The sequence below is a fragment of the Symphalangus syndactylus genome, chromosome 4 (genome assembly GCF_028878055.3).
Source record: "Symphalangus syndactylus isolate Jambi chromosome 4, NHGRI_mSymSyn1-v2.1_pri, whole genome shotgun sequence".
Taxonomy (NCBI): domain Eukaryota; kingdom Metazoa; phylum Chordata; class Mammalia; order Primates; family Hylobatidae; genus Symphalangus; species Symphalangus syndactylus.
The window spans coordinates 130,098,132-130,112,323 of NC_072426.2; the positions used below are offsets into that span (position 1 = coordinate 130,098,132).

A 14,192-nucleotide genomic window follows, 5' to 3' on the forward strand; every position below is an offset into this window, starting at 1 on the left:
CAAATGAATGCTATACAGTTTTACGTTTGTTTGTGCAAAACAGACATAATGTAAGAACATAAGACTATTATTTCATAAAAAATTAAATATGTAAAAATATAAACAAGACGAAAATTATTAAGCCAAGTAAGAACAGAGAAAAAGGAACAAATATTTTACTATTGTCAGAGTATCCTGTAGATCTTTTGGCCAGAATACCTTTCCTGCTTCAGGGCAAAATTCATTAAATCTTTATTGATCATTTACCATAACCAAAGAATAAGACTAGGCACGGTGAAAAAGCAAAGATGAGTCAGAGAGCAGCTAATACATATTAATGGCATGACAATTGCCAGGCTTAATTCTAAGTGTTTTGTAAATATCAACCCACTAAATCCTCACAAAAGAGTATGAGGGTTGGAGACTCACCTTATGAGGAATTTAGGCACAAGGGCTAAGCAATTTGCTCAAAATCACACAGCAAACAAATGTTAGGTTCAAAACTGGGATGTCTAGCTTTGGAGTTTGTGTTCTCAAGCATTACACTGTAATGTGACTTTTGTTTTCCTTAGCTCTCAATTCAATAGAAACAAAGAAAGACAGTAATTTTGAAATAGTAAAAGTTCTCTAATAGAGTACCTTTGAAGCCCTACAGATGCGCTGAGGATGAATTAGTCATGCTAGGACTGGCAGGACACCAGCATTTCAATGAAGATACAACATTTAAGTTTATATATATATATAAAGTTCCTGACTTGCTTTTCCGAAAATTCTTATGTGGAACTTAGAAAAATCATTAAGAAAATATATTTATTTGGCTAAAATGTCTTCCCACAAAGAGATCCAGTGATTGACACAAAAAGTAATAATCTTATTAATAACATTATCATGCTACAGTGTCTTTTAGTTTTCTTCAATTATTATATCCCATCTCCTCCTCCAGCAGCATCAGGTGCCATACATGTATCAGGAAACCATGCTTCTTGAAAAGTCAACTTTAAATTTTACAAAGCCTTTAAATTACACTAATAAAAATCTGCCCTTCTGGCTTCATTTAAAAATTACTTCATGACCTTTACTTTTTTCCACTAAATAAAATAACATGAAATAAATATCTACTTAATAAATAAAATGATTTTTCATATGCACAAAGTGTTCAGTGAAACCCTCATCTGTTAGGTAACCTAAACATGCATGGTTTCATAAACTACACTTCCTATGACATGATTCTCCTGCCCTTCACCAATATTGTTTTGGCAATTGATAAAGTGGGAAAAAAAAGCATTGGATTCGCGAAGACAAAGGACCTTGTTTCCATTCTAGAGCTAGGCTTTCACTTCATTAAGGATTTCACTGAAATCTTGATGCATATGAAAAATCATTTTATTTATTAGGTAGATATTTATTCTGTATTCTTATTTAATGGAAAAAATGAAAGGAAAGGCAGTCATATTGAAATGATGTCAGAAGGGCAGATTTTGACTTGGTCTAATGTAAATGTTTTGTAGAAATTCAAGTTGACTCATCAAGAAGGATGGCTTCCTGATAGAATGATGCTGTATGATGCTGCTTGGAGAGGTGTTGGGGTTTAACTGGGAGACTCCATCACTAACAAAAACATTAAGTGTACAAGTTCTAAGGTTCCTAGGGTTCTAAAAAACAATAATGACTAACATGTCATAGTATATTTTCTTTCATTCCAGAGAATAAAGAGATGAAAGGTTAAAACAACCGTACAAAGTTTAATATGTTATTTGAAGCAACATGAATAATACAAAGTTTATTATAATTATGAATATGTCATCTTAGGAGTCTCTGTTGTCCCAAGTAGAAAAATAATATCAAAGCTTTTCCTTCTCCAAAGTAGACAATAATTTATCTCTGAGCTAGTCTTTGAAATATTTTTCCTTCATATTTTGAAAAGTTTAAAAGTTGAAAAACTTTACTCACTTTTTTCCCCTCAGAAAACACTTTTTTTTGGGTATGAGAGGCAAAAACTTCACTGACCACTCAGCTTATACTACCAGAGGATAAGCTTTCTAAATCCCTAATATCTGGAATTTTAATTAAGGGTGCTAATTTTAAAAAATAAAAACATAAACTATTTGTAAACCTTGTTTTTTTCCCCATGAATACTACATCTTTTTTCCAAACATAAATGCATTTCAGATTCACTGTTTTGTTCTAAGACATAAAATACCCGAAGGAAACCAAAAAGAAAATTGTATACCTACCTCGTGGTATTTTTTAGTAACTTTGCTTGGGACACATTGACATTCATTGCAATTGTGGAGACAACAGGCACAGTTCCCACCACAGCGTTTAACCAGGAGACAACCTGGCCAGAAAATGGTATCGGTTCTCTTTAGTTCTTCCCTTATGGACACTGAGAAGTTACGAGGTGTGCAGCTGTATAATCTTACCTCCTCTGTTAGAAGGTTCAGATCCACCACTATATGGTATAAAAGAAAGCAAAGAAAAATAGATGCTGATGCTTTGAGCCTGAATGTATTTCATTAAGCTCTTTTCATAAAGAAATCTTACGTTATTTCATGAACAATATCCATAACAATATCTGCTCTTATTGTAAGTAGATTTTAGAGATATACAACTACAAATTGGACCTTCTAGTTCATAGTAAACAAAGCTTCATTATGACTTAGTGACCAGTAAAGAGATGCCATTGTGTAATATTAAGAACAGAGCCAACAAAACAGTTGAAAGCTATAAATAGGAAACTTTATACAGACAAAAAGGGCCACCCGTTTTAACCTTAGTTAAAAAAAAAAAAAATAGACATGGAGAACACTGGGGAGAAGAATAAAATGCAAAATGATGAATGGTTTGATTAAAAAACAAATACAATTCTTAAAAGGATTTTAGGCTCATACAATTAGTGAAGAACAATTTATTAAAATGTGTCAACAGCACTTTCTATAATCTCTATGGCAATAACAATCATAAAATATAAAAAAAGCATGAAGAGAATGCACATTTGAAGACAGCTGTGTAGACCATGAGTGAAAAAAAATGACATACTTTATAAGAGCAGAAGTTGTTGGAAGGCAATGCTTCAAATGCATTGAATGATTTCCCATCTTGGAAATTTAGACTAACTAAACTAAACTCCTTCAGGTATATTATCCTTCCCCTGCTAATGGGTGGAAGAAATGTTTAATTTATCTAATTTATAACCTCTGCCTCTACTCCTTTAGCAAGTTGGTTAACTATGCTGTTTGTGCTTTATTCTATGAAAGAATACCTACTTTTGAGGACAAAACAAAATATTCTTTCATCAGATTGTTGCAGTAAATCCTCAAGGAACCATTGTTTTTAACTACAAAATGACTCTGCCTCAGGAAAATTATATCAAAATAACATGCCATGTTCAATGTGAATTTATACATATCACATGAATAGTAGGTAATTACTATTAAGATAAACACTTCTAATATAATTTATTTTCTGCCTTATATCTCTGCCTATTTTTTTCCCTAGAAATATTCAAATAAAGCAATTCCAATGACATTGAATACTTTCAGATAACATGTACGCCTTCAGGGTTTTTTTCTCCTAATAAAGTTTTTTAAAAATTTAGAAATATTATCTAAAATATAATAAACCTACTTAAATACCTTTCCACTAATATGGATAACACAGACATGAATGAAAAAAAAAGAAAGCTATTTTCTGGTTAAAGATGGCTTCAAGTAGAAATAATCAGGATGTAATCCAATTTTTTAAGTTAAAAGCTAATTTTTATTAATTTTTAAGTGACAAGGCAATTAAGAATCAAATGCTTATTTTCTTGGATTTGTTATACATGTGATCAGGTGTTTTTAATACTTAAATTGCCTTAATTGTCTTTGATAATTTAAGTATTTTAAGAAATGTATTATAAAATTATGCATAGATAATTGTAAATTATAAATGTATGTAAACTATATGATAGACTAAAACCTGAGTCAAGTATAGGAAAGCACCAAAGAAATCCTAATTCAATGAGTCCATTTCAACACCTTATTCAGCTAAAAAATTATTTTTCTAACTCAAGGGAAAGTCATTGTTTCATTTGGCTACTGAAAGATTTCTTTTTAATCTGAAAACGATCCTGTGAAAGCAAAGCTTTTAAATATTTAAGAGCAAATCCTTCTTTCAAATGCTCTGAATAGGCCAACTTATCCCTAATAAAAGTAATGAGCTCATTATGCTAAATGGTATCACATATTTTACCTGGTTTCATTTTGCTGATCTAATAGTATATGCATACATTCCTCTTTTGTTGTTAAAACTATATATGAGCTTATTTGAAGCTTTTCTCTAGTATTTAATGCCTGGGCAAGGAGGAAGAAGACTTAAAATATGCACAAACACAAAATCTGGTTGCCAAAGTCTTCAATGCTTATTTAAGAATTATACTTCTTCAGAATGTGAGTGAAGAAGCTCTCAGCTCTCAAAGCATATTCACCTATGTCAAGCAGTTTTAAATATGCTATTTCATGATAATAGAAAATGAGATTGTATACGTTCCCTTTAAAATGTTTACTTAACCACAATAAAAGGTTAGACAGATTTCCCAAGTGAACTAAGTTGTGATACCTGCTACAATGTGAAAATTTAAACACACTTTTAACTTAACTTCTACTCATTTATCATGTTTGACACAAAAGTCAAAAGCCCTTTTTAAGTACTAGTTAAGCTTGACTTAGAAAATACAGTATTTTTTTTGTAGCAGTAGCAAGGTATGAATGAAAACCCCGAACTAGAGGAAGAAAGTGAAAGAAAAAAAAGTAAAGCATTTATGCAGTCCACAGTTTTCTAAAAATATAACTAAGGATTTTAAATTTGGCATTTCATATTTGAAATTTATGCTGCCTACTGCTAAGGCTTCAAACGCATATAAGCTTCGTTAAGATAAGTCATATGTCATATATTCTTGAAACATTGTATAGTACTTTTAGGGGGGGGAAAGGCAAAGAAAATAAAGAGAAAAAGGAAAAGAAAAAAGAAAGATAATGTACCAAAGCATACTTTTTGAATAGCTTAACTATAATATTAAAGAAGTTTCCCTCTGCCAAATATTTGTAAAAGTTGGTCTTCAGATTTTTTCCTTTTCAAAATTATCTCCTAAGAAAACAAATACAGGTATTAGTTTGTTTTTCTAAAGAATGCAGATTTTGAGCACATCACCAACCAAAATCATTATTTTTAAATGCAAATGTCATTAATATTAGAAGTTTTGCTACAAAAAACAGTAATATTTTTCTTTGTTAGTTGTTCATTCTTTTAAGACATTCAGTCCAAAGATACTCTATTACTGTAATGTAATCTGAGGGTGGTCTTTCTAAGATGAATGTGGTAACACTGTGATGTTTATTCTGTGGGAAATCTATTTCAATGTCTAATTAGAAGCTTTTAAAAGTTTGACTCCTTGTTCCTTTGCAGAGATACTCTCAGGAGGGGAGTTGGTTTTGTCTATATAGATGTTATCCCACGCCTGTATTTTAGTTTATGTAAAGTTCCAAAAATGTACACTGCTTTTCTCACACTTACTGCATGCTTAAAAAGTTAATAAATTTGGAAAACTACAAAGGGCTTCAATTTTGAAAGTGTTAAATGAATATCTGAAAGATCTGGTTCAGCTTCCGATGCTTTTGAATGCAAGCTAGCCTCTGGCCAAATCTTTGAGCACCAGGCGTCCATTTTCAGGCATAAAGGCTTGGCTAGAAGGGAGGTTTTTAGGCTCAAATCCAGAAATCAGCTGTCAAAAAACTAGATCTCAGTTTAGAACCTGATTCACTGCCCCTGCTTCTTACAGATCAACATGATAATCAACTTCAAATTTGCTAACAAGGGCTCTATTCATGGATGTTTCAGCTAGTCTTGCAGATCTTCATCTTCCTGTTCCTAAGTGGGAGGGAAGGGAAGTGTTGGTCGTAAGTTATTCATCAAGATCAAATCTTATAAATATGTAACAGCTTTCAGCATCTGGACAGGACTCGAGTGCCCAGGCACTTGAACACTGATTTCAAATATTGCCAAAAGGAAACCACGTCTGTTGGCAAGTGAAATACCAGGGCTGGGCAAGTCTGAACATGACCTGCTGAGATTAAAGCTCATGATCCAAAAAAGCTGCAACTCTTAGAGCAGGAAAGGGCAGGAATCGGGTTTCCTTCTGACAAGGTTTAGAAGAGCAAGTCTGGTGCAATCTGCCCTTGTGAATGGCTCAAATTAACTGAACATTGTTCCTTTCATATAAATTCTCTAGGCTGTCATTGCATTCTCCAAAGCGGTAGATTTCAATGTTTCTGACAGACTAAAACAGATATTTTGAGTGCATTGTAATTAAACAGTTATTTCTATACATTTTCATTTGTGTCCGCTACAGATGCTTTCCAATTCCAATGTTACTAAAAAAATTAGGTAATTTTATAGAAAACTCAGTTAAGATTATTTCCAATTTCTTGGTCATGTAGAATTAGGTTTAATTAACAGCACTTTCACTCTTAGAGAAAGATACACCCATATGGGCAAAAGTGATTATTTCAACAGCAAATTTATATAGTTAAAAATTATTATGGTGTGGGTTCTTTTAGGTTCTTGTTTTCTTGCTATGAATCCTGCCTTGAAAACTATGAATTCTATTTTATGTTGGGTCGTTGCCATTTTTCACAGATTTTAGAAGTGTCTAGGTTTAGAAAATGCAAAGTCATATAATACTGACCCATGGGAGATACTGTAGACAAACATTTTTGTAGAGCATCCCCTTTTTCTATCCCTAACCTGGTTTTGCAGCTATGATAATTTCTTTTGAGTCCCGAAATCAACATATTCCATGTATTAGGTTTGAGTAAGCAGTGATTTTTGTAAAATGCAATGAAGGACTTCACCAAAATGATATTTTTGAAGATAATATATAACTGGAATTTTCAGAAGTATCCCCCTTTCAATTTTCCACACCCACTGGGTTATAACTAAGTTCCTCCTTTTGTATAATTATTCAATATACAAATATGCTCAAATGATAAGAAAATGTATTGAATATATCACTGATGAATTTTAAACTCTACCCTTTAGAAGCTGTGGCAGAAGAATCTGAAACATTAGCTGTTAAGAAAATTAAATGAGGTTCTAATCTGAAGAGGGAGCTTACCTCTGGATTTTCTTCCAAAAACAAAAGCCTTGCCAAGAAGTTGCCAAGTTGGCCTATATAGATCTTCTAAGTCCAACTGCCATCTATCTGGTTCAAGATATCGAATAAGGTCTTCCAAGGTACTAAAGGCAGTTATAGCATTATTAAGCAGGTCCAGTGGCAAAGCTGAAGGGGGTAACACTGAAGGACTCACAGCTTCTGTGAACTGCTGAAAGTAAAATGAATCCTGTGTTAACTGTTTTAAAAATGACAACGTATTCCTTCTGGACATATGCAAGACATTATAAAGACTAAGGCTGGAAATACGTGTGAAGGAATATTGTATTGAATCCAATTAGAAATAACTACTCTGCAAAGACTTCACGAAGATGAACTCTGATAGATTTCCTGTAAAATCAACGAGAAAGACATTAATTTTCATTACCACCAACCGTGAGGGATATGGATATCTTTTGGTTATATAAAAAAATTAAAACTATCTTCATGGTTCAATTATAAACTTAGAATGAAAACTGTAATACAGTTTACCGAATTTTCCTTTTCTTTTCCACTTTTCATTTTCCTTAATCTGAAAAATTACCTGGTAGTTATGCAAATTAGTGTCACATAAATTAAAAATTGAATAAGAAATAATTAACCCAAAAGATCTAGAAGAAAATACAGTTAGAAATCTGACATTAAAGAACTTATTAATCAAGATAGAAAATGTCTAAATCATAAAAGATCAGCTTAATAAATTGCCGACAATATATTTTTAATATAAAATGCCTAAAAAACAAGATTAAGAGATCAGAGGGACACTGGGAGAACACGCTGACAAACTATGTGACTATCGTAAGATTAGTATCCAGAATATACAAAAGTAAAGACAAATGCAATGGAATAAAAATGGGCATATTACAGACAAGAAGCTTGAATGGTCAATAAACATATGAAAATATGCTAAACTTCATTATCAGGGAAATCCAAAGACAGATATTATTTCACATACAAAAAAGGGATACTTTTTCACACAGATGAGATTGGCAAGAATTTTAAAAAGGATTACTGGGGATGTGATTAAATTGGAATTCCTCTGCTCTGCCTGCAGAAGTTAGTGTACGTAGGCACAACACTTTAGCTGATGTAACTGATAAGCACTGAATATTCTTTCACTTATGCACATAGAAATACGTTCAATGATTAGAAAGACTGGAAGCAATCTAAATTAAATGCCCATGAATAGGAAAACACTAACACATCGGCTCTTTTCATTCTCATTACTTCCATCCTGGGCTGGATACTAAAAACATGTACTATAAATAGCAACTTCTAACCTTATCTCCTTACCTTTAATCATTTCTCTCTCCTTTTGTTCTATGCTGCATAATCCTGGGTTAATCTACTAAATAAGATATTACTGATCCTATGATGAATTTGGACAAATGCCTATGTGATTTCTCATCTGGAGGATAAAATCCAAATTCCTTACACAGCATTCAGAGCCCTCAAAAACTGACCTCTGCTCACCTTCCCCTCTAATCCGCTACTCATCAGAGACATGTATATTTTGTTCCAATCAATCTAGTCTCTTCACTGACTACTGCACATATAATATCATCTCAGACTTTGTAACTTAACTTATGCTAAATGTGTCCCCATACCCGACATGCAAACACTCTCCCCACATTGATCCACATCATAAATCTTTACCATTACAATGACCTTTTCAAAAATCCAATTCATCCATGAAACCTTGCACAACAGGGTCATCACTGTCCATATTATCTCCATTGGGTGAACTGGAAAGAGACTCCCTCTGTGGGCTGCTCTGTGAGCACTTGGCTTGAAGAGCAGAAGCTGCCCAGTAAACTAGGAAAAGGAGCACCTTTCTCTGGACAGGCACAACCTTCGTGGGGCTCCTGGCTTTGTGGGTGTCCTGCTGCCCACAGGGGAACATTCTTACAGGGTATAATCGGCAGAAATGAACGTGGCAGACTTGGGCCAACAATGATTTCATCCTTTTTTTTTTTGTAACAAAAGGTTACTGAGTAACTACAGTGTTCCAGGGCCTGTGTGTGCATTATGAGAAAAGCACAGCGGAATGACAATGTCTGGCCTCCTTCCTTGCCTGGATTACTCACATGTACTTTCCAAGTCTCCACTCAGCTGTTACTCCTTTCATCTTTTTGTTTTTTAAATAAGTTTTATTTTGTATATTTGAGGTTTATGACATGATGTTACAGGATAAACAAAGATACGCAAAGATACATGGAAATGTGTAAGTACATATATATACAGTACAATGGTTGCTATTAAAGACAATTTCAGTAATGTCAAGGATCTGGCTAAAATATTAGGACTAAGATATTTTCTAATTATTTTATGATATTTTTGCTCTACCCATTAGACTGTTAAACTTTGAGAGTAGAAACTAAATCTAGTATGTTTTTATTATCCAGTGTTTTCTGTAATTGTCCAAGGAACACAAAATTGCGTTGACAGAACTATGACTGAAAACTCTATTACAGATATAAACATTGATCTAAAAAAGGTTTTAATTTTAATTTAGCCAATTAAGTTACTATTGATTAAATTTACGGTGTAAAAAGTTAATGCAAATTTTCGCATATTTCAAAAATGTAAGCCTATATATGTATATAAATGTTTTATAAAGTAAAAATTAAGGGGTCAGTAATAGTCAAAGAATAAGTATTATTACAAATGGAAAGTTTCAAAATCTGTACAGATAAAATAAGTGGTTGCTAGCAAGTTAATACAGAAAGTATACATTATTTATTAAATTGTCAGGGTGCAGATGTATATTTTAAGCATAAAATATAATTGTTATGTAGGCTAATTCAATTAGACTGTAATCCAAGAATGATATGGCTTATTTTGCTTCCAATCTGTTGGAGACTCTCTGAATAAAGCATTTCTTTTGAAGCAATACAAAGTTCTAACTGAAATTAATATTGCTGAGATGAAGTTCAAAATATTAATACAAAAGAAGGCAAAACAAGATAAGCCTGTAATACTGGGCAAACAAAAGATGCACACCTTGGGTCCAGTGAAGTATCTGCAATCTGCACATCCATCCCTTCAAATGTTAAAGGTTGGGAGAAAAACATCTTCTGTTACCGTATGTACAGATCAGTTGGTATTACAAATCTTTAAGCTTCTAAATATTTAAATTAAAATTTGATAAATTTAGAAAGACAACTGTTTCCCCACCACACCCCACACACAGTGGTCCCCACCCAAAAAACAGGAAAGAAGAATGAACATAAGTTCCCGGGATTCAAAGAATCAATCCCTGGACAGAACAGGGGAAGTGGTGCTTCTATTTAAGGGCCTTCTCATGACTGTCCCTCCACCCACTGGTTCAAGGAAGAGCCCAGTTGTTCAGTTTCAAAGTTCTGCTTTTCTAAGTTGTTTAAAGGGACTCTCAGAGAGAAAGGGGGAGCAATGACAAAAAGAAGTTACAGAAAAAAAAAGTCTTTCAATTTTTAAGCTTTACTTTTCTAACAAAGTAACACTGTTCATTACAGACTAATAGCATTTTCTCCCATAATTAGTATCTAGAAAATTCTAACAATACCTTTGATATTTAAAAACACTTACGATTGGGCTGTTAAACTGGTTAGAATATGCAAAATATACCTTGACTTGAATTGGATTTTCACGTTCCTTGTTTATGTCTTTTATTCTTCATAAAAATATGATGGTGTACTTTTAAGCTATAGGTTGTGCTAAGACAATTTAGTGGATAGCAATGGACACAAATGGGAAGCAGTTTCTTGGTGTTCTGCAATGTAGACAACTAAACCAAAACCCTTATTCAGCCAGAGAAAAGCTTCCGTGTTATCACCTGCAGGGCAGTAATGACAACCTTGGTGATTGTGTGGCCCTAGCCTAGGCCCTTTTAGGTCTATTACTTTGTAAGGACAGGTTGTCAAAGAGCAGAAAAGCATCTAAAATCTATGTGTTGAAGTGTCCTGCCAAACAGTACATTTCTAAGATGTCAGCTTCATGAGATAAGGATCCTATACAAAATCGGGTCTTTAAAATTCTCTGATGAAAGTTACTCTGAATGACAACATGATAATGAGAGAACTATGATCAGGAGTCAAGGAACTGGACTCTAAATCCCAGAGATACTTACATGTAGGGAAGAGAGTTTGACTAAATTGCATAATCTATCTGTGCCTCAGTTTCCTCCACTACAAGAGATGGTAGCTAAATTCAATGACCTTCAAGTTTCTTGCCAGCTTTTACATTTAAAAATTCTACTTAATTATCAGATACAAGAGGGTCCAATACAGCTTCAGCAAAATTATCTTGAGAGCTTCAAAAATATAATAACTTAGTAAGTTTATAATGGGAATGAACTCTATTTTTTTTTTCTTTTAACTCTCCTTGTTGTTTCAGCAGATCAGTGAGTTTTGGGAAACACTGCCCTGTGGTACAACTGTGGTATAATTCTATATATATATATATATATATATGTATAATGAAATTTTGAGAGTACATGAAGTTTACCCTGCTCTTTAAGACATCAAATATCCTAGAAAGGCATGTCTGGCTTATAAATAGAAGCAGTACGGTCCTAAAAATCTGAAGGAAACAGGTCCATGCTTAGAAAACTGATACCAAAAATGTTTAAATGAATATAGACACATGTTGTGTCATGGGCTGAATTAGAGTTCACTCAAAATTTCTATTCTACTAAAGTGCGACTCACAGTATCTCAGAATGCCTGTATTTGGAGACAGGGTCTTTAAAGAGATGAGTAAAATAAGGTAATTAGGGTGGACCCTAATCTAACATGATTGGTGTTCTTACAATAAGAGAAAATTTTAACACAGACATAGTAGACAGGGAAGACCGTCTAAAGACACAGGAAGAAAATGAACATCTACAAGTAAAGGAGAGAGGTGTCAGAAGAAACCAAATCTGCTGACACCCTGACCTCAATTTCTAGCAACCAAAATTTTGAGAAAACAAGTTTCCATTGTTTAAGGCACCACTGTTTAAGTCTGTGATATTTTGTGAAGGCAGCCCTAGAATGCTAATACATGCCATCAACTTCTCCACTTATCTATTATAGGAGCAAACAAAAGATAATATTACACGATGTCCACTCAATCATTCAACAAGCATTTATTTAAAAACCTGTAAGGGCTCACACAGGTGCAGTGGGTCACACCTGTAATCCCAGCACTTCCCGAAGCCAAGGCGGGTGGATCACTTGAGGTTTAGAAGTTCGAGACCAGCCTGGCCAACATAGTGAAACCCCATCTCTACTAAAAATACAAAAAAATTAGCCGGGCATGTTGGCCACGCTTATAATCCCAGCTACTTGGGAGGCTGAGGGACAAGAATCACTTGAACCCAGGAGGCGGAGGTTGCAATGAGCCGAGATTGGGCCACGGCACTCCAGCCTGGGTGATAAAGTGAGACTCTGCCTCAAAAAATAAAATAAAATAAAATAAAAAAATAAAACAAATGAACAAAAGTAAAAACCTGTGAGGTGAGCACTATAAACAAAACAAGAGAAAATTCTTGCCTTTGTGAGAAGCCAAGTATACTGCATCATAGAAGAGAGTTTTCTCTTGCCAAAATAAAGCCAAAATGACAATCTGCTATTACGAATCACACAAGTAACCAAACAAATATCACACAAATCCTGGTCTATGTGGACCAGAAAAAAGTGAACTTAGTATGTAAGAATTACTGAAAAACAAACATATTTCTATTTTTATTAATGAAAAATAACTGGCAACCCAGGAGTTCAGACAAAATCATAGCCATAGGATCAAGCTCAAGACAGCAAGTTTGGCTGCAAAAGTTAAGTTTTCTTATTGACTTTTCCATTGTTCTTTTCAAAAATCAGTGTTTTACTGTTTTGTATTTTATTATGGCTACCTTAAATATTTTCTGCACTTGTTAACATCTTTCCCCTTTTTCAGAAAAAAGAAAAGCTGACTTCCTGTTTGGAATAGTACTATCTGAACTACTTATAATTTCACAATGAGTCGTTACTTACCTCTAAAAAACCATAGCTTGTCATTTTATTAGGATTTTTGTGGCCAGTGCAATTTTAAAAACACACTTAAAATGAATCTTCCTTGGACAAATACACACATATAAATGTTTACCTTGAGTAGCATAGCAACTGTTGCAAAACTATTAGGGCCCACAAAGATTTATGTTGCAACTTTTCTAGTCAACTGCATATGGTACACTTCGAACTGATAAGAAAGTTTTCAATTTATTCATACCTAACAAGGTTAGGAATGCAGATTTAGTTTTATTGTTGGAGTTAAAAACAATACAATATTATAAAATGATCAGGTGTTTAAGAGAAGACAATAAATGTCCATCCTTGTGTAACATCACTTCTTAAAGATGTCTCCAATCTCATTTATGTAATGTCAAACTGATATATTGTACAGAGGTCTTACTTTTAAAGAGCCTAAGCAGCTGACAGGGCATGCAGACACAAATGCCTGCCAGGAACAACTCATGGGAGGTTCTGTAAAGACACAAGAATGTCCTGAAACAATTCATTTAAATACGCTTCTTTGCCTTTCCCTATGTTCTTATCCGAATTCATTCAAAAAGTTATCTGGGTCATGTTTTTAAATTATTTTTAAGCTGGCAATGAAAAGCAAATGCTTGCATTCCTACTCAAGAACAGATGTTTTAATATTGTGTGGGTAATGCAGATTATATATTTAAGTGAGAAATCCTAGGGAAGGTGGCCAATTATATTCATATCAAGGCTTAAAATTGAGGGGTTCTTATTAAAAGAGCATGACAATTGAATAAAACTTGACATATCTATATAACCCAACACAGCAACAGTCCGGTATGAAAAGTGTATGAGCCAGCATTTAAAAGCAATACTTTTTAAGGCTCAAACCTGCAACTGGCCTTCAAAGGCCATGAGTTTCATGGTTTCAGAAAAACCCTGGAGAGCAGAAGTCTTCCTGAGAAGAATGGATATATGAAAAAAGAGATGGCTAATTTTGCCTAAAGTGTTGTCTTAAATAAAAGTAATGTTTATGTACTAAGT

General features: G+C 33.7%; 1 protein-coding gene across 1 annotated transcript in view; it reads right to left on the reverse strand.

Annotated features, from left to right (window-relative positions):
- Positions 1-14,192, reverse strand: part of PDGFC (platelet derived growth factor C) — a 215,664-nt gene that overhangs the window by 3,945 nt on the left and 197,527 nt on the right. The window contains exons 4-5 of the mRNA XM_055276227.2: positions 7,133-7,340; positions 2,214-2,431 (exon numbers count right to left, since the gene is read on the reverse strand). Of these exons, the coding sequence (XP_055132202.1) occupies positions 2,214-2,431; positions 7,133-7,340 (426 nt within the window). The remainder of the gene's footprint in view (positions 1-2,213; positions 2,432-7,132; positions 7,341-14,192) is intronic.